This window comes from Neophocaena asiaeorientalis, unplaced genomic scaffold (assembly GCF_003031525.2).
Source record: "Neophocaena asiaeorientalis asiaeorientalis breed wild unplaced genomic scaffold, Neophocaena_asiaeorientalis_V1.1 scaffold30, whole genome shotgun sequence".
Classification (NCBI taxonomy): domain Eukaryota; kingdom Metazoa; phylum Chordata; class Mammalia; order Artiodactyla; family Phocoenidae; genus Neophocaena; species Neophocaena asiaeorientalis.
Genome location: NW_020174923.1, coordinates 12,956,812 through 12,976,077, shown reverse-complemented (window position 1 = coordinate 12,976,077; position 19,266 = coordinate 12,956,812). Strand labels below are relative to the sequence as shown.

Below are 19,266 nucleotides of genomic sequence, written 5' to 3'. Positions count from 1 at the left end.
GCATCCAAAAGACCAATTCTGGGAAATCTAAGACAATAAATCTTGAGAGGAGGCATAGACACCTTTTTTTTTGTCAGGACATATTCTTTCCCTGGAAGCCTTATTCCGGGTTACTCTGTAAGTCAGGTCTTGCCCTTTGGAAATGAGCATTGTGCGGATGGTAATGGGGAAGTAAATTAGACCCATGGAAAGAGTATTCAGTTTCCACACTTGTTTCTCAATCGTTTTGTTTTGAATTCCAGTCTGTTATCCTCCCGGTCCATGACGCTGAACCGTGGCTGGACGAGTGCTTGGGGTCTGTTTTGCAGCAGGACTTCGAAGGCTCCATGGAGCTTTCCATTTTTAATGATGCCAGTAAGGTATTTATGAACTTCCTGTTGGTGATTTAGCCCTAGTGTAAGTCACCTCTGACTGTCTGGAGGAAAGTTTCCTGATCTGCCAGCGTCCTTGTGCTTTCAGGACAAGTCCATGAGTATCATTGAAAAATGGAAAGAGAAGCTGGAAGGTTCCGGCATCCTCGTGGTCATTGGAGGGCACGATTCTCCTTCTCCCCGAGGAGGTCAGTAACCGTGTTTAGTTTATTATTCTTATCGACTTATGTACTTCAATAGTTTCCTGTTGTTCAAATCCTGGTGAAAATTATCCTGAGTAATACTTGAGTATACCACTTACTAAGGACACGGTAAGCGTGGCTTTCTTATGCTTCAGTAAGGATTTGTGTACATCCACTGCTCATTCTTTACTTATTCAGCCCAACAGAAAGCCACTGGGTGTTTTCATTCCTGGTGTGATTGGTCATTATTGGTCACCTCTAATTTTTAAAATTCTTTTCTTGTGACATTAGATTTGTTTTTGTCCATTAAAAAAAATCTTCTTAAAGAAGCAGCTTTTGGTTTCATTGATTTTCTATATTGTTTTTCTTTTTCCTATTTTGTCTGTTTTCTATTTCGACTCTGAATTGTATTATTTTCTTTCTGCTCACTTTGGGTTTAATTGGTTCTTACTGTAATTCTTATTTTTAAAATTTATTTATTTATTTTTGGCTGTGTTGGGTCTTTGTTGCTACGCACGGGCTTTTTCTAGTTGCAGCAAGTGGAGGCTACTCTTCATTGTGGTGCCCGGGCTTCTCATTGCAGTGGCTTCTCTTGTTGTGGAGCACGGGCTCTAGGCATGCGGGCTCAGTAGCTGTGGCTCGCAGGCTCTAGAGCGCAGGCTCAGTAGTTGTGGCGCACGGGCTTAGTTGCTCCGTGGCCTGTGGGATCTTCCTGTACTAGGGCTCAAACCCATGTCCCCTGCATTGGCAGACAGATTCTTAACCACTGTGCCACCAGGGAAGCCCCTCTTTTTGTAATTCTTAAGGTGAAAGCTGAAGTCATTGGTTTGAGACCTTTCTCATTTTCTAGCATAGGCATTTAGTGATATAAATTCCCCTCTATTGCATTAGCAACATCCCACGAATTCTGATATGTTATGTTTTAATTTTCATTCAGCTTCAAAATACCTTCTAATTTCCCCATTGATTTCTTATTTGATTTATGGATTATTTGAAGTATTTAGTATTTAGTTTCCAAATTTTTGAGGGATTTCCCAGATATCTTTCTATTATTCATTTCTGATTTAATTCCTCTGAAGTAAGAGAACATACTTTTTTGACTTGAATCTTTTAAATTTAGTAAGATTTACTTTATAGCCCAGGATAAGGCCTATCTTGGCAAATGTTCCATGTGCACTTGAGAAGGTTGTGTATCTGCTGGTGTTGGTGGAGTTTTCTGTAAACGTAAATTAAGTCCAGTTGGGCACAGTCTTGTTTAAATCTACTGCATCCTTGCTGATACAAGGTCTACTTGTTCTCAGTTACTGAGGCGGGGTATTGAAATCTCCAACTCTAATTGTAGATTTATTATTCTTCCTTATAGTTCTATCATTTTTGGCTTTGTGCATTTTGAAACTCTGTTAATATTTGAGATTGTTGTGAAGAATTGACCCCTTCATCATTACGAATAACCCTCCTGACCTCTGGTAATATGCATTGTTTGATATTAATATAACTGCTCTGGCTTTATTTTGACTAGTGTTAGCATAGTGTATCTTTTCCATCATTTTGTCTTTTAACCCATTCCTGTCTTTGTATTTAAAGGATGCCCCCTCCCTTATAGATTCTTGTAGACAACATATGATGGTGCTTTTTAAATCCAATCTGACAATCTCTGCCTTTTAACTGGGATGTTTACATTAGTTACATGTAATATGATTATTGATGTGGTTAGGTTTGAGTCTCTCTTCTTGCTGTTACATTAGTCGCATCTATTCTTCATTCCATTTTCCTCTTTCTCTGCCTTCTTTTGGGTTAATTAAATATCTTTTATAACAGCTTTATTAAAATACAATTTATATACCATACAATCCACCCATCAAAGTGTACAATCAAGTGTTTTGTAGTATGATCACAGATGTGTGCAGCCACCACCACAGTCAATTTTAGAACATTTTCATCACCTCAGAAAGGAACCCTGTATCCTTTAGTTATCACCCTCCATCCCCCATCCCCCCCAGCCCTACGCAACCCCTGATTTACTTTCTGTCTGTAGATTTGCCTGTTTTAGACATTTTGTATAAATGGAATCATATAATATGTGTTCTTTTGTGACTGGCTTCTTTCACGTAGCAAGATGTTTTTAAGGTTCATGTTGAGGCATATATTAGTACTTCATTCCTTTTCACGAGAGAATAATATTGGGTTGGCCAAAAAGTTCATTTGGTTTTAAGTAAAAATGAAAGACATTTTTCATTTGCACCGAGAACTTTATTGAACAATGTATTCATTAACCAAACGAACTTTTTGGCCAACCCAATATTTAATTGTATAGATGTACCATATTTTGTTTATCCATTCATCAGCTGAGGGACATTTGGGTTGTTCTACCTTTTGGCTGTTGTGAAGAGCGCTAGTATAAACATTTGTGTACAAATTTTTGTTTCAACATAGGTTTTCAGTTCCTTTGGGTATATACCTCGTAGTTGAATTGCTGGGTCATATTGTAATTCTATGTTCAGCATATTGAGGAACTGCCAAACTATTTTCCACATCAGTTGCACCATTTTACATTGCCACCAACCATGTATGAGGACTCCAGTTTCTCTACATCCTTACCAACACTTCTTATTTTCTGTGTTCTTTTTAATTATAGCCATCCTAGTGAGTGTGAAATGGTTTTTCATTGTGTTTTTTTTTGTTTTTTTTTTTTTTGTGGTACACGGGCCTCTCACCGTTGTGGCCTCTCCTGTTGCTGAGCACAGGCTCCGGATGCACAGGCTCAGCGGCCATGGCTCACGGGCCTAGCCGCTCCGCGGCATGTGGGATCTTCCCGGACCAGGGCACAAACCCATGTCCCCTGTATCGTCAGGCAGACTCTCAACCACTGCACCACCAGGGAAGCCCTTCATTGTGGTTTTCATTTGCATTTCTCTAGTGACTAATGATATTGAGCCTCTTTTTGTGTGCTTGTTGTCCATTTGTATATCTTCTTTGGAGAAATGTCTATCCAAGTCCGTTGACCATTTTAAAATTGGATTGTTTGCGTTTTTGTTGTTGAGCTGTAAGAGTTCTTTATATATTCTGGATACTAGACCCTTATCAGATATATGATTTGCAAATATTTTCTCCCATACTTTGGATTGTCTTTTCACTCTCCTGAGAATAATCTTTGATGCACAAAAATTGTAATTTTGATAAAATCCAATTTATTTTTGTTGTCATTTTATGTGCTTTTGGTGTCCTATCTAAGAAATCATTGCTTAATCAAGGTCATGAACATTTACTCCTTTGTTTTCTTCAAAGAGTTTTATAACTTGAGCTCTTTATGTAGGTCTTTGTTCCATTTTGAGTTCATTTTTGTATATGGTGTGAAGTAAGAATATAACTTCATTCTTTTGCATGTGGATATTGAGTTGTTCCAACACCATTTGTTTAAGACTATTCTTTCTCCATTGAAAGTTTCGGTACCCTTGTGAAAATCAGTTGACCGTAAATGAATGGGTTCATTTCTGGACTCTATTCTTATGCCAGTACTACACTGCTTTGATTACCATAGCTTTGTGGTAGGTTTTGATATTGGGAAGTATGAGTCTTCCAACTTCGTTTTCCTTTTTCAAAATTGTTTTGCAATTTCATATGAATTTTAGGATCAGTTTTTTCATTTCTGCAATAAAGACCATTGGGATTTTGATGGGGATGGCATTGAATCTGTATATCTGGGTTGTGTTGTCACTTTAATAATATTAAGTCTTCCAATTCATGAACACAGAATATCTTTCCTTAGGTCTTAGGTCTTCTTCAGTTTCTTTTATCAATGTTTTATAACTTTCAATGTACAAGGCTTTTGCCTCTTTGGTTAAATTAACGCCTCAGCACTTTATTATTTTTTATGGTAGTGTGAATGGAATTGTTTTCTTAATTTCCTTCTCAGATTGTTCATTGTTAGTGTATAGGAAAACTGATTTTCCTGTGTATTGATCTTGTATCCTGCAACTTTGTTGAACTTGTTTATTAGCTCTAGTAGTTTTTTTGTGAGTTTTTTAGGATTTCCTATATTTAAGATCATGTCATCTGCAACTGAGATAGTTTTACTTATCCCTTTTTAACTGGATGCCTTATTTCTTTTTCTTGCCTAATTGCTTCAGCTAGAACTTCCAGTGTTTAGTAGGAGTGGAGAAAGGAGACACCCTTGTCTTGATCCTGATCTTAGGGGGAAAGCGTATGGCGTTTCACCATTGAGTATAATGTTAGCTGTGGATTTTTATAAATACCCTTTATCAGGCTGAGGAAGTTCCCTTCAATTCCTAGTTTGCTGACTGTGTTTTTCTTTATCATGAAAGAGGATTTTGTCCAGTCTTTTCTCTGCATCAACTGAGATAATCATGTAGGTTTTTTTCCTTCAGTTCTATTAAGGTGGTATATTGTACTGATTGATTTCATATGTTGAACCACCCTTGCATTACTGGGATACATCCCACTTGATCATGGTGTATAATCTTTCTAATATGCTGCTGGATTTAGTTTGCCAGTATTTTGTTGAGGATTTCTACATAGATATTCATAAGGGATATTGGTAGGTAGTTTTCCTTTCTTCTGATGTCTCCATCTGACTGTAGTATCAGAGTAATGCTGGCTTTGTAGAATGAGTTAAGAAGTGTTTCCTTTTCTTCTATTTTTTTTTTTGAAGAGTTTGAGAAGGATTGTTGTTAATTATCTAAATGTTTGGTAGAATTCACTAGTGGAACCGTCTGATCCTAGGCTTTTTTGCCGTTGTTGGGAGATTTTGATTACTGATTCAATCTCTGTATTTGTTATAGGTATGTTCAGATTTTTTACTTCTTCTTGAGTTAGTTTTGAGAGTTAATGTGTTTCTAGAAATTGTCCATTTCGTCTAGGTTATCTAATTTGTTGGCATACAGTTCATAATATTCAATTATAATCTGTTTAAGTTTCTGTTAAGTTTAGTAGTAATGAACCCACTTTCTTTTTCTTTTCTTTTTTCTTTTTTTTTTTTTGGCTGTGCCTCACGGCTTGTGGGATCTTAGTTCCCTGACCAGGGCTCGAACCCGCATCCCCTGTAGTGGAAGTGCAGAGTCTTAACCACTGGACCATCAGGGAAGTCTGCCCACTTTCATTTTTGATTTTAGTAATTTGAAGCTTATTGGTTCTTAGTCTAGCTAAAGGTTTGTCAATGTTGTTGGTCTTTTCAAAGAACCAACTTTTGGTTTCATTGATTTTCTCTGTTGTTTTTTTAGTCTTTATTTCATTTACCTCTGTTCTGATCTTTATTATTTCTTTCCTTCTGCTAGCTGTGAGTTTAATGTGTTCTTCTTTTTCTAGCTCCGTAACATGTAAAGTTAGGTTGTTGACTTGAGATGTCTTTTATGTAGACATTTATATATAAATTTCCCTCTGATCACTGCTTTTGCTGCATCCTGTAAGTTTTGGTATGCTGTATTTTTATTTTTATTTATCTCTTAAGTATATTCTAATTTCCCTTATTTGACCCATTGGTTATTTAAGAGTAGGTTGTTTAATTTTCACATATTTGTCCTTCCGTTATTGAATTCTAGTTTCATTCCATTGTGGTCAGAGAAGATACTTAATCTGATTTCAGTCTTTAAAAATTTTTTGAGATATGTTTTGTGGCCTGACATGTGGTCTGTCCTGGAGGATGTTGCATGTGCACTTAGGAAGAATGCAATGCAATGCTGTTACTGAGTAGAGTGTTCTGTATATGTCTGTTAGGTTTGTTGGTTTATAGTGTTGTTCAAGTCCTCTATTACCTTACTGATCTTCTGTCTTGATGTTCTATCTATTATTGAAAGTGAGGTGTTGAAGTATTCAACTACTATAGTAGAATTATGTTTCTCCCTTCAATTCTGTTCATTTTTGCTTCATTTATTTTGGGGCTCTCTTGTTAGATGTGTATAGTTTTATAATTGTTATATTTTCTTGGTTGACCCTTTCATCAATATATAGTGTCCTTTGTTTCTTGTAACAATTTCTGACTTAGGGTTTATTTTCCCTAGTACTAGTTTAATCACTCCAGCACTTTTTTGGTTGTTGGTTGAATGGAATATCTTTTTCCATCATTTCACTTTCGACTTATTTGTGCCTTTGGATCTAAGATGAATCTCCTGTAGCATTAAATGTATCATGTGTTTTTTTAATCCATTCTGCCAATCATTGCCTTTTAATTGGAGCATTTATATTTAAAGTAATTACTTTCGAGGAAGAACTTTTGCCATTTTGCTGTTGTTTTCTATATGCTGTCTATCTCTTTTATTCTTCAGTCCTCCATCAGTGCTTTCCTCTGTTTAATTGGTTATTACTAGTGTGCCATTTTTATTCCCTTCTCATTTCCTGTTCTGTGTATTTGTAAGTTATTTTCTTAGTCATCACTGTGGGGATTACAATTAACATCTTAAATTTATAACAATCTAATTTGAATTAACATCAACTTAACTTTAATAGTGTATAAAGCTCTGCTTCTGTACAGCTGTGTACCTCCCACTTTATATCATTTTTGTCACAAATTACATCTTTATTATTTGCCCATTAACATAGGTTTATAATCATTGTTTAATGTGTTTTTTAAATCATATGGGAAAAATACAAACTGAAAGTAAAATAATACTGGCTTTTATATTTAGCTACATAGTAATCTTCATCAGTGTTTTTCATTTGTTTGTATGGTTTCAAGTTACTGTCTAGTGTTCTCATTAGAGCGGGAAGGACTCCTGTTAGCATTTCTTGTAGGGCAGATCTGTTAGGGGATATCTCCCTCAGCTTTTGTTTATCTGCAAATGTGTTAATTTCTCCATTTTTGAAGGATAGTTTTGCCAGATTCAGAGTTTCTATATGTTATAGACCCAATAATACATTACTTACATATTGTTTTTTAAATTAATTTCTTATTGGAGTATAGTTGATTTACAGTGTTGTGTTAGTTTCTGCTGTACAGCAAACTGAATCAGCCATACATATACATATATCCACTCTCTTCTAGACTCCATTCCCATGTAGGTAATTACAGGGCACTGAATAGAGTTCCCTGTGCTATACAGTAGGTTCTTATTAGTTATCTTTTATATATAGTAGTGTGTGTATGTCAGTCCCAATCTCCCAATATATACTCCCCCTTCCATAAGTTTGTTTTCTACATCTGTGACTCAATTTCAGTTTTGTAAATAGGTTCGTTTGTACCATTTTTTAAAAATTGGGGTATAGTTGTTTTACAATGTTGTGTTAGTTTCTGCTGTACAGTGAAGTGGAGTTCCCTGTGCTATACAGTAGGTTCTTATTAGTTATCTATTTTATACATATTATTGTATATATGTCAGTCCCAGTCTCCCAATTCATCCCACCCCCCATCCCCTGCTTTCCCTCCTTGGTGTCCATACATTTGTTCTCTACATCTGTGTCTCTATTTCTGCCTTGCAGACTGGTTCACCTGTACCATTTCTCTGGATTCCACATATATGCATTAATATACAATATTGGTTTTTCTCTTTCTGACTTACTTCACTCTGTATGACAGTCTCTAGGTCCATCCATGTTGCTGCAAATGGCATTATTTCATTCTTTTTTATGACTAAGAAATATTCCATGGTATATATGTACCATATCTTCTTTATCCATTCCTCTGTCGATGGACATATAGGTTATTTCCATGTCCTGGCTATTGTAAATAGTGCTGTAGTGAACACTGGGGTGCATGTATCCTTTCAAATTATGGTTTTCTCCAGATATATGCCCAGGAGTGGGATCGCTGGATCATATGGTAGCTCTATGTTTAGTTTTTAAAGAAATTTCCTGGACCGGGACACAAACCCATGTCCCTTGCATTGGCAGGTGGACTCTCAACCACTGTGCCACCAGGGAAGCCCCCACCCATTTTTTGATTGGGTTGTTACATATTGTTTTATACAATTTTTATTTTTTTTACTACTGCTACTTCAGTTAGCAGAAGAAAGGAGAAGAAATATGCATTTATATTGTCTTTTATAATTAATAGTTACTTTACTGGTGCTCTCTTTTTTTCTTTCATGGATTTGAAATACTCCCTGGAATCACTTGGGGTCAATCTCTTTAATCTAAAGAACTTCCTTTAGCATCTCTTGTAAGGTGAATCAACAACAATTTCTCTCAGTGTTTGTTTATTTGGAATGTCTTAATTTCTCCTTTATTTTTGAAAGATAGTTTTGCTGGATATAGGATTCTTGGTTAACAGTTTTTTCTTTGAGTGCTTTGAATGTGTTATCCCACTGCCTTCTGGCCTCCATTGTTTGCGCTGAAAAGTCAACTGTTAATCTTATTGAGATTTCCTTTCTTTTCCCTTGTCTCTTTTAAGATTTTCTCCCTGTTTTTGGCTTTCAGTGTTTTTACTATGATGTATCTAGTTGTGAATCTGTTGAGTTTATCCTCCTTGGAGTTGTTTGAGCTTCTTGAATGTGTAGATTAATGTTTTTCACTGCATTTGGAAAGATTTTAGCCATCATATCTTTGAATATTTTTTGTGCTTGTTGCTCTCTCCTTTTCTTTTGGTACTACTGTTATGCATATATTAGTGTCTTTAATAGTATTTCAGATTTCTCTGAGGTCGTGTTTATTTTTCTTCATTCTTTTTTCTCTCTGTTCTTCAGATTGCATTATTTTTATCCATCAAGTTTGCTAATTTTTCTGCCGATTCAAATATCCTGTTGTGTTCCTCCAGGGTATTTTTTAGTTAGAGTGTTATACTTTTCAGCTCTAGAATTTCCAGTTGGTCCTTTTTAATAATTTCTGTCTCTTTATTGATACTCTTGATTTGATATGACATTGTCTTCATACCTTTCTTTGCTTCTTTAATTACGGTTTCCTTTAGGTCTTTGAACATATTTATAATGGTTACTTTGAGGTCTTTGTTAAATCAGACACCGTGATGTTCTCACTAGAAGTTTCTGGGCCTTCTTTTTATTCGGTGTCTGGGTAATGCTTTCTTGTTTCTTTGCATGTCTCCTAATTTTTGTTGGAAACTGGACATATTAGATAATGTAGTAACTCTGGGTACTGGTCCCCCCTACCCCGACTAGGCTTGTTATTATTATTGACTTGTTTGCTTGTATATTGACTGGTTAGATAATTTTAGTAAAGTCTGCTCCCCTGCCCTTGCAGTGTGAAACCTCTAATGATCTCTTTCAGGAATACAGCGCTGGGTGTACCCACCCACAGTCACCCTGAGGTGGCAGTGGTGTGGGCTGGCCTCTCTTTCCCTGACCACACCCAGCTGTCAAGCTCCACTTATTGCTGACTGCTTTACTGTTTTCAACAATACCTAAGAGCATAAATTGCTATATAAGAATAATACAAGTGAATCCATATTCCTTCAAAGGAATAGTTCTTGAGGTCAGTGTTTAAAGTTTGTTCTGACACCAGGAGGGCTCTTCTCAGCTGTCTCTTACCCATTTATGTCTAGCAAACTGGTCGTCCCACAGTTTAGCCTATATTGCCAATGAATCTACCAATCTCCTTTACCAACTGCCTCTCACCACTGTTTTGGGTGTACCCTAGGGCTTGAACTTCACACCCTGTTGCAGATGAAGCAGGGGGTGGGCAGTAACCCCATGTCTCTCTCAGTATGGAACCCCCACCCCATAACCTAGGGCAAGGGCATTTGGGTCCCCAGTATTCTTGGTGATACCATTCCCAGTGTAGACAGAGAGTCCATCCCAGCATGGGGGCTGAGTGGGAAAAGGGAGCCCCACTTTTCAACTGCACTTGCCTAGGACTCAGCCTCAGCAACAGGTACCTGGAGTCAGGATGAGAAATGCTGATGCCCTATCTCTCCCAGAAAAATAGCTTTCTGACGGGCCTAGCAGAAGAGGGAACCCTGTATTTTTGGCTGTACCTGTCTGGGGTGGAGTTTCCTTCTTGGGGGAGGGAAGGAGCAGGTCTTGGCTCACATACCTAGACCCTCACCATTACTAAGTTTTAGTAGATTTTCTTGAATAAATATTTTTTTCACTTGCTGTGTGTTAGGGCCATTTCCAGAGACTATAAATGGTTGGGGTTTTTAAAAATAATTTTTAAAAAGTTATTTTAAAAATAATTTTTAAAAATTAAATTATTAAAAGATAATTTTTACCAGTTTTGCTGGCAAGCAGTCTGTGGAACTTGTGCTGTCAGGCCAGCTCCAATCAAAATTTCTTTTGGTTCTATTTTATCTCCTTTGTTGGCTTATTAGCTATAATTCCTTTTTTGCCTTGTTAGTGGTTGATTTGGAGTTTACAGAATATACTGTCAACTTACCAAGTTCCGCCCCTCAAATGTGTGTACAACTTCACATATAGTGTGAGAACCTCATGACAGTACATGTCCTTCTCTCCCCTCTTACCTTTTTTGCTCTTGTTGTCATGCATTCTACTTTTACATGTACCATAAACCCCACAAACGTTGGTATTAACTTAGTTTAAACAGTCAGTCATCTTTTTAAGAGATTTAAATAATAAGAAAGAAAATTACTCATTTACTCATATAGTTAGTTTTCAGTGCTCTTCATTTCTTTGTGTAGAGCCAGATTTCCGTCTTCTATGATTTTCCTTCTGCCTGGACTTTTTAAAACACTTCTTGCAGTGATGGTCTACTGGCGATGAATTCTTTTACCTTTTGTATGTCCTTATCTGGCATGTTTGAGTGTTGTCTGGTGGATCCTGTGATGAAGAAATTTCATCACAAGCTTTATTATCCTTCCTTTAGTCCCTACTTGCTGCCCCCAGAGCACCGCCCCATACAGGTGAGCTTGCCCCTTAGGTAACCTGCCTGTTCTGCTTTTGCCCACCCCCCACCCCCCGCTTCCCTTCCTTCTGTTCATCCTTCCATCTCCCTGTGTTCTGTGCAATTCCTTTCCTTTTTGGCGTGGACAGGGAGAAGAGAAGGAGGAGGCCTGAAATGGCCGTCTTCTGTATTTGTGGGAACAGCTTCTCCCAGTCCTGGTGCTGCCTCCTGAACCTGCTGTTCTTTTGCTTCACAGCGATGGAGGGAGGGACGGGCAGTTAGCTCCCCACACAGTGGCGGGTGGAGGAAAGAACACAATCCAGAAGTTCTTGCCAAGCGAGCCTCTGGACTGAGGTATTTGGGTTTCCTTCCACGTCAGGGTACAACCTCCTCCTGTCTCCTCTCGAGGTTCTTGCAGTTTTTAAATCGGAAGTTCAGAGTCTATGATCTCCTTTTGTTTCTAGTGTTGGACTTGGGTAGAGAGGGTAGACTACTAGTTTTACTGGTTCCCTGTCTTGTCCAACGCTAATAGTTTTTCACATTATCTCAGATTTTCTATTTAGGTAATCTAATCCTGAATAAATATTATAATTTTGTTTCTTTATTTCTAATTTATTCTTTATTTTTCATATATTTTGGGGGAGGGTAGAAGAACAATGTGGAGTTACATTAATGAATCCTTTTATTGTGCTGGCTTAGTGGGAATGTTTGTAGTGTTTCAGTGCTAAAAGTATGACATTTACTATTGCTTTCTGATAGATACCTTTATCAAGGTAACTTGATATTTCTAATTTAGTAAGCCTTCATAAAATGAGGCATCAGGGACTTCCCTGTTGGTCCAGCGGTTAAGACTCTGCACTTCCAATGCTGGGGACGTGGGTTTGATCCCTGATGGAGATCTAAGATCCCATGTGCTGCATGGTGCAGCCAGAAAAAAAAAAGAGGCGTTAGATGTCTTTTAGTTATCTGTTAAGGTGATTGCCTATTTTTTTCTCCTAACATTTTTATTGTAGTAAATTACATTAGTATTTTTCTTAACAGTGAACCACTCTTGCAGTGCCAGAACTAACCAGCCATAACACTATAGTATTTTCATACAATGCAATTATTCGGTTTTCTTAAGGATTTTTACATCTATATACATATGGAACATTGGTCTGTAGTTTTTTGTGTGGGTTGCATGTCTGGCTCAGGGGTGAGAACAGAAGGTCTCGGACTTGCTGATGTAGCTTCATGAGAGCAATAACTGTGTAGAACAATTCAGCCCACTTTTATCTCAAGCTCCCATGTAAACTAGCCTCACAGCCTGCATTTAGATAGCAGGAAAACCGTTTACTTATTTTCACGAATAAATGTCTACTTTGACTAATTACAGATTTTTTTTTTAATACCAGTTTGTGGTTAAAAAAAAAAAGAAAATTCAGGCATACAGAAAGGTCTGCAATGAAATGTAAAAGCTCCATGCCCTATGAGCAACCAGTGTTTTTTAGTTCCTACTGGATTTATTTAACTCACAGTGTCAGTTGATACTTGCTATGAAAGAGGAAACATTTAGCCCACTGTAGGTTCTTCACACTTCCCTTTCTCTTTTTTCCCCCCTCAGAGTTTTGGTTTGTCATAATATATCTATATTGTCAGGGCTTATAATCTTTACATTCTGTTCTGTAACTCTTGTTGTTTTATGTACTTGACTTAGTTGATTCCAACAGCTTAAACCTTGCAAAAACAGCACTAATGGTTTTTTAAGTAACTGTTATTCACTGCAGACCACCTAGTGGATTAGACTTGGAGGAGGAACTGAAATAAATCTGCTGCTAACCCCGTGCTGCACACTGAGGGGATTCCCAGGTGTCAGAATCTATGGAGCCTTTAAAAAATCTTCTGCTTTATTCCCTTATACTGTATACGCATGCACCATTGTTTGGGTTTTTTTTTTTTTTCTTTTATTTAATTTTCTTTTCTTTTTTTCGATACGCAGGCCTCTCACTGTTGTGGCCTCTCCCGTTGTGGAGCACAGGCTCCAGACGCGCAGGCTCAGCGGCCATGGCTCACGGGCCTAGCGGCTCCGTGGCATGTGGGATCTTCCCGGACCAGGACACGAACCTGTGTCCTCTGCATCGGCAGGCAGACTTTCAACCACTGCGCCACCAGGGAAGCCCCTAATTTTCTTTTTAATTATGTTCCTTTTTAATTTCTCTTAAGTACTTCTTCAAGTAGTTTTTTCATATCCAGTATGTGGATGGTAAAATATTTAGAGTATTTACATGTCTAAAAATGTCTTTATTTTGTACTTATACTCAATTGGCAGTTTGTCTGGGTATAGAATTCTAGGTGCAAAATAATTTTCCTTAGAATTTTGGAGGAGTTGCTTCATTATCTTCTGGTATCCCCTGATTCTAGTAAGAAATCTTATGTAAGTCTGATTCTTGTTATTTTAAAGGCATCTTTTCTGAACGTGTCTAAGATTTTTCTCTTTATGTTTTGAGTTTTGAAATTTCATGATGCTGGGCCAAGTTGTGGATGTTTCTTCATTCATCCTGTTTCTGTAAAAATGGTTCGCTTTGCATTTTTAGCTTTAATTGTAATCTAGTGTGCTTCTAGTAGTTTGACTTTACAGTTTTCATATAAGACTTGAAAACAATATGCCTGCACACATTGCTAGAGCGGAAAGTGGAGGCGGGACAGATGATGAGACTGTGGCTGGTGGGGTTGAAGGTAGAGGCAGGGCAGATGATAGGCTGGTGGACAGGTTCCTATAGGTTTTAGGAGTCATGTCTTTCTTTAAAAAGTAGTCCTCAACTTTGGTAGCATGTTAGAATTGCCTGGAGAGGCTTTAAGAATCCTGATGCCTGAGTCCTACCCTAAGATGTTCTCGTGTAATCGGTCTGGGGCGCAACCATGGCATGCGGGTTGTAAAAGCTTCCCAAAACATACTGAAGTGCATCCAGGGTTGAGAACCACTCCTTTAAAATCCTCAGGAATGGTGTAGCTTCACCTCCATAGTGACCTTGGTCTTAAGGGAACCTTGTAGCTCCCGACACAGCTGAAGGTTTGAGATCCCTCTGGAATACCCCTCAGATGAGATCCAGGGGGGTGTTAGCTCGGCTGTGAGATCCTGTTCGGACCCAGCGGGTGACTTGCCAAAACAAAGGCTCGCAGCTACTCAGATCCTTTCCAGGTGGGTGGGTGGGTCAGTAGGGTTGTAGCATAGGATTGAAGCATTCAAGGTAGCTCTCAGGGGAGAGGTGTGAGCGGGAGAGACAATTCTACTCTTTCTAGATGCCTCTTGTCCTCCAAGACCCCTTCTCATCTTCCAGCTTTCTCTCTGCTCTTTTCTGCTGGTGTTGGGTGGTCGGGGGACTCAGTGGGTCTCACTTGCTGATTCTTGCTTGTGCACCTTGCAAGCTCACGTGGGTCTCGCCTGAGTCCTGATTTACTCAGAGTTCACACTGCCCCCCTCGATGGCACAGCTGGGATCGGAGCTCTCTGGGGCCCGTCCTCAAACAGATTTAAGCATCTCTGAACACTGGCTCTCAAGTAAGATAGTGTGCTTCTCCACGAGGGGCTTAAGTGCATCTCCTTCCACCGAGGGCAGCCAGGGCAGGTGCCCTTCACTTTACCTTTTGCAGCTTCCCGCCAGCATTTTTTTTTTTTTGGAAGGGGGGCAGGTAGAGGGTGGATGTTGGTGAAAGTGGGCTAAGAAATAGTTGGGCTTCAGAGAACGAAGCAGAGACTTCTCTCCCAGAAACTGCTCCCCTGCCGTGCCTTGCGCTCCTCACAAACAGCAGCCAGTGCGCTCTACTTAGGAAAGCAGAAAATTGTCTAAAATATTTTAGAAAAAAATGTTAAATCAGAAATAATTTTAAAATCTTGGTCTTTTAAAAGACGAAAGGCTTTTCCCTGCTATTTTAGAAGGTTCCTGTGGAAAGACCGTGTTCTCTGACACCGCACAGTGACCCCACGCAGAGGTGCCTTGTGGTGGGTGAGGGCAGCACACGGTCCTGCCTTCTGGTGCAGCCTCTGAGGTGCCGAGGATGGGCGACGGGGCAGGTGCTCGAGCGAGGGGGCTCTGAAGCCGCTGCGGGGTTGGGTCCACTGCACCCACCCCGCGCCTCCGTTTCCTTCTTTGTGAACAGGCTGTAGCAGTAGGTGCCCGTGTGGGTGTTGGGAGGGCGTAAGACAAGCTGATGTGTGCTGGGTTCCAGAGGAGGCCACACACGGTGGGCCCTTGAGAAGTCTTAGCAGCTGTTCTGTTATTGTCTTCCTCCTCCTCCATCTCATGCATATTTTTAGTATCTTCCCCCAAATTATTTCTTGTTTTCATTATCTTTAGTCTGTTTGAAATAGAACATTTTTTATACATCAGTTATTGTGCGACATCCATTTCAACCTGCTTCTGAAATGTGTGTAAACAAATGATGGTTTTTGAAACTACTATGAGCAACCTTTCAAAATATTCTTTAATTAAGATGTTTCGCATCTTCCATAGTTGAACAAAAGTAATTTAAAGGCATTTTGATGACTTGCGATTGCTTGTCTAATCTCCACTTTAAAAGCAAGTTTTATCATTCATAAAACACTTTTTAAAGAGTAGATATAACTTGAGCCATATCATATTTGTATGTATTCTATAAATAATAAAAAAGTAAATTGTAACATTGTGAAAAAATGATTCTGCCGTCTCACTGAAGTTGGATAAAGCAAGCGAATTCATGGGAATCCTGTGTTACACATAATAAAACAGTTAATTTGGATTATGTCAGAAAGGACATATTTTCCTAGAACAATATTTTCTTAAATAGGAAATGTTATATCGACTATTGGATAATGTAGATCCAAAGTGTCTATTTTCAGGAGTGTTGGGTATTTAAATTGGGTTAAGATTCATTTACTATTATTTCATATCATAATAGAGCAAAACATTTCTTAATAATGTGGTCACTTGCTAAAATTGAAATAAAACACAATCCCACCCTCTTCTCTCCAAGAGTAAGGAATGTTAATATCGCACCGAGGCGGGAGTTTTTCCTGCTGTGGCCATGACAACCGACTCCCCTCACAAAGGGACAGACCTCCCCAAACATCAGGCCCTGGCACAAACATTTGACTTTTCAAGGCAATAATATTAAAGCAAATTCCTTATCTTTGCCAAACACAAGATTCATCGTGAGAAACTTTCAGCTTCCTTAGTAGATGCATTTTCCTTCATTAACCAAATTCTTGGGTTTGATATTTCCCCTTCTAAAACCCAACGCTAATAAAACCACTTTTTAAACACAGCTCCTGTTAATTTCAGTGTGTCTTTTCCCATTTTTCGTTTTGATTCCATGAGCTTTTTCTCTGGGCCTGCCTTGCTTTGTGGTGATGATGGAGATTTACCTATAGTTGCTAATCCATCCCCAGGGGTCAGGAGCCAGGCCCCTGTCTCCCCTTGTGTGCATTTCCTTCTCTTGCTTGTTATACCTGTGGTTCTTTGAAATCTGTGACTGTCCTGCTAACTGGTTTGGGTTGGCCAAGCTCTAGGATTAATGCTGGAAATTAAGGTGCTACCTCATGTGAAAACAGCCAAAGGCACTGCTCTAGGTCACACCCTTTGAGGCCCTGCATGAGGGCCAAGGTCCTTACTTCTGGTTGCAGTGTGGTTTGTTCCAGAAAGTGGCTGAGTAACAGGAGGGACCTGCCTTCTCTTCCTGTTCCCCTTACAGCGGAAAACTGGGGAGCACCTGGGGTGAGGCCTGGGGCAGACACTTTGCTGGTGTCCCCTGGGACCAACATTTTTCGGGTTGTCTCAGCTCTGAGTAAGAGGGATTTATTGTTTTAACTCTGCCCACACCTGTTCTGCTTTGTGCGACTTTCCTCAGTGGCACCAAATCTAAGTGTCTCTGTAATACGATTCAGGCACCAGAATTTCCTTTCTAGGGAAGGTGGGAATTGTGCCCCTCGAAGGCCCCTTGGTCCCCTCTTTTGGACTAAGTGCCTCCTCTAACCTGCCCCGCCCTCAGCACATAGACCGAGCTTGCTGTGTGTTCATTTCTGCGCTGTTCCTTATTCGGAAGCCTTATCCTGGCTGCCCTCCCTTGAAAGCTGCCGGTCCTCCCCATGCTGCTCACTGCCCAGTTCATCACTTGGAACCCCATTCTCTCGATGGAAACTCGCGTCATCTCTCTGGCCCCCTCTGCCGTGGTCTCGTCTACTCTCCATAAGCCTCCCTAGAGCTTCCCACCGTTCATTTGGCATTTAACATAGGTTGTCAGTTACCTCTCCTTCCAACTCAGGTCTAATCTCTGAAGGCAAGGATTCTAAAACATTTCTTAAGGTATAATATCCATACAGAAAAGTACACCTATCATCTTTGTACAGCTCAATTAATTTTCACAAACTGAACACACCGTGCAGCCAGCACCCTGATGAAGAGCGACGTCACCGGCCCAGAAGCCCCCCTCCCCAAGGGAAACCGCTTCCCTGATTTACAGGTGCGCAGGTGAATCTGCTGCCTTTGTGCTCCGTGTGCCGTCCCCACATGGTGCCTGCTCCCTATGCTCGGCGGTGCAAGGGGCACCCACGCCGCGTGCGGCCAAGATTGTCCATCCTCCTTGTGTATTTTCATACGCGTGGTGTATTTTCCATCCCAAGAGGGGTTCTTGTGCCGATCATGTCTTGGTGAAGTAGGGTCTGTACCTCCCGGAAGAGCTGGGGGTCCCAGTATGTGCAGGAACAGTGGACACTGACAGGGCCTGTACCTCATCACTGAAATATGTGTTCAGGTAACTGCCCACAAAGTGTCCAGTCCAGTGAGCTTCTACCAGCTGATCGCACGTGTGTATGTGGCCCCAACTGCCGGGTAACCATATCGTGACTTTTATCAACAGAGACTTTATAGAAAGTGTTCCTGCCAGTTCTTCTCAAGTCCTTCCATTCAGGGACATTGTAATTTTGTTTTTTAAAAGTATTCCCCAGGGTTTAGCTTAGTGCTGTACTGGATAAATGTTTGCTGACTTTATTTTCCTCCTGTGAGCACATCCTGCTTTAACACTGGTACTGGGTGGACTGTCGTCTCTTATCATTATACTTACTCCATCAGTTTCTTCTAAAGAGGCCTGATTTTTTAGTTGGTGGTGCAGAATGTTCCTAGCTTTCCTACTGTGTGCATCACACTGAATTTTATGAAACAGAATCCATTGAAAATTGAATTCTAAAAGAGCTTTTCCTTTTCTTCTTTAAACAGTCGGATATTCTAAAAATCAAGCCATAGCACAGAGCTCAGGATCTTACCTTTGCTTTTTGGATTCGGTAAGTAACTCTTTGTTTTATTTAAAATGTGTGACTATATGTTTCGAATAATTAAGAGGTATTACATTTTAGTGTGGTTCTTGAAAATCATTGTTCTAATACGTTACAATCGGCCTTTAAGGTTGATAAGTTGTTGCTGTTTAATTGCTGTAGCACCTAATGAGGGAACTGATTTTTGATAAATAGGGTTACATATAAACACAAAATTGCACAGCAGAGAAACATATAAACGAAGTGAAGATAAGCTAGGAAGGTCTTGACAAATCCAATGCTTAAAAGATTAATAACCTTAAATAGAAGTAACTCATGCAAGTTGGTGAGAAAACACAAAGAAAAATGAGTGGTAGATAAATAGGAAAGGACAGGAGTTGATACTCTCAGAGGTAGACATGCAAACAATGACCTTTAAAAAATGTTACATCGTTTGTGATCAAACACAAATTAAATTAACTGAGATACTACTTTTAAAAATCAAATTAACAAAGTTCTCTACAAATGTAGATACTCAGTGTTTGGAAATGCAATGTGAACTGGTAGCATTGACAGCATAATTTTGCATTTTGTATTAAGAACTTTAAAAATGCTTGTGCCCGGGCTTCCCCGGTGGCGCAGTGGTTGAGAGTCTGCCTGCCGATGCAGGGGACACGGGTTTGTGCCCCGGTCCGGGAAGATCCCACATGCCG

General features: G+C 39.5%; 1 protein-coding gene across 6 annotated transcripts in view; it reads left to right on the top strand.

The window, feature by feature from the left end:
- The first annotated feature begins 243 nt into the window (after nucleotides 1-243).
- The window catches only part of QTGAL (queuosine-tRNA galactosyltransferase), a 109,855-nt gene continuing 90,832 nt past the window's right edge, over nucleotides 244-19,266 (top strand). For all 6 annotated transcript variants that reach the window (XR_003005412.1, XM_024760766.1, XM_024760765.1 and 3 more), the window contains exons 1-3: nucleotides 244-359; nucleotides 460-559; nucleotides 18,519-18,583. Coding sequence is in view for 5 of the 6 variants with exons in the window: in XM_024760766.1 (XP_024616534.1) it covers nucleotides 327-359; nucleotides 460-559; nucleotides 18,519-18,583 (198 nt within the window). In the remaining variant the exon portion in view is untranslated. The remainder of the gene's footprint in view (nucleotides 360-459; nucleotides 560-18,518; nucleotides 18,584-19,266) is intronic.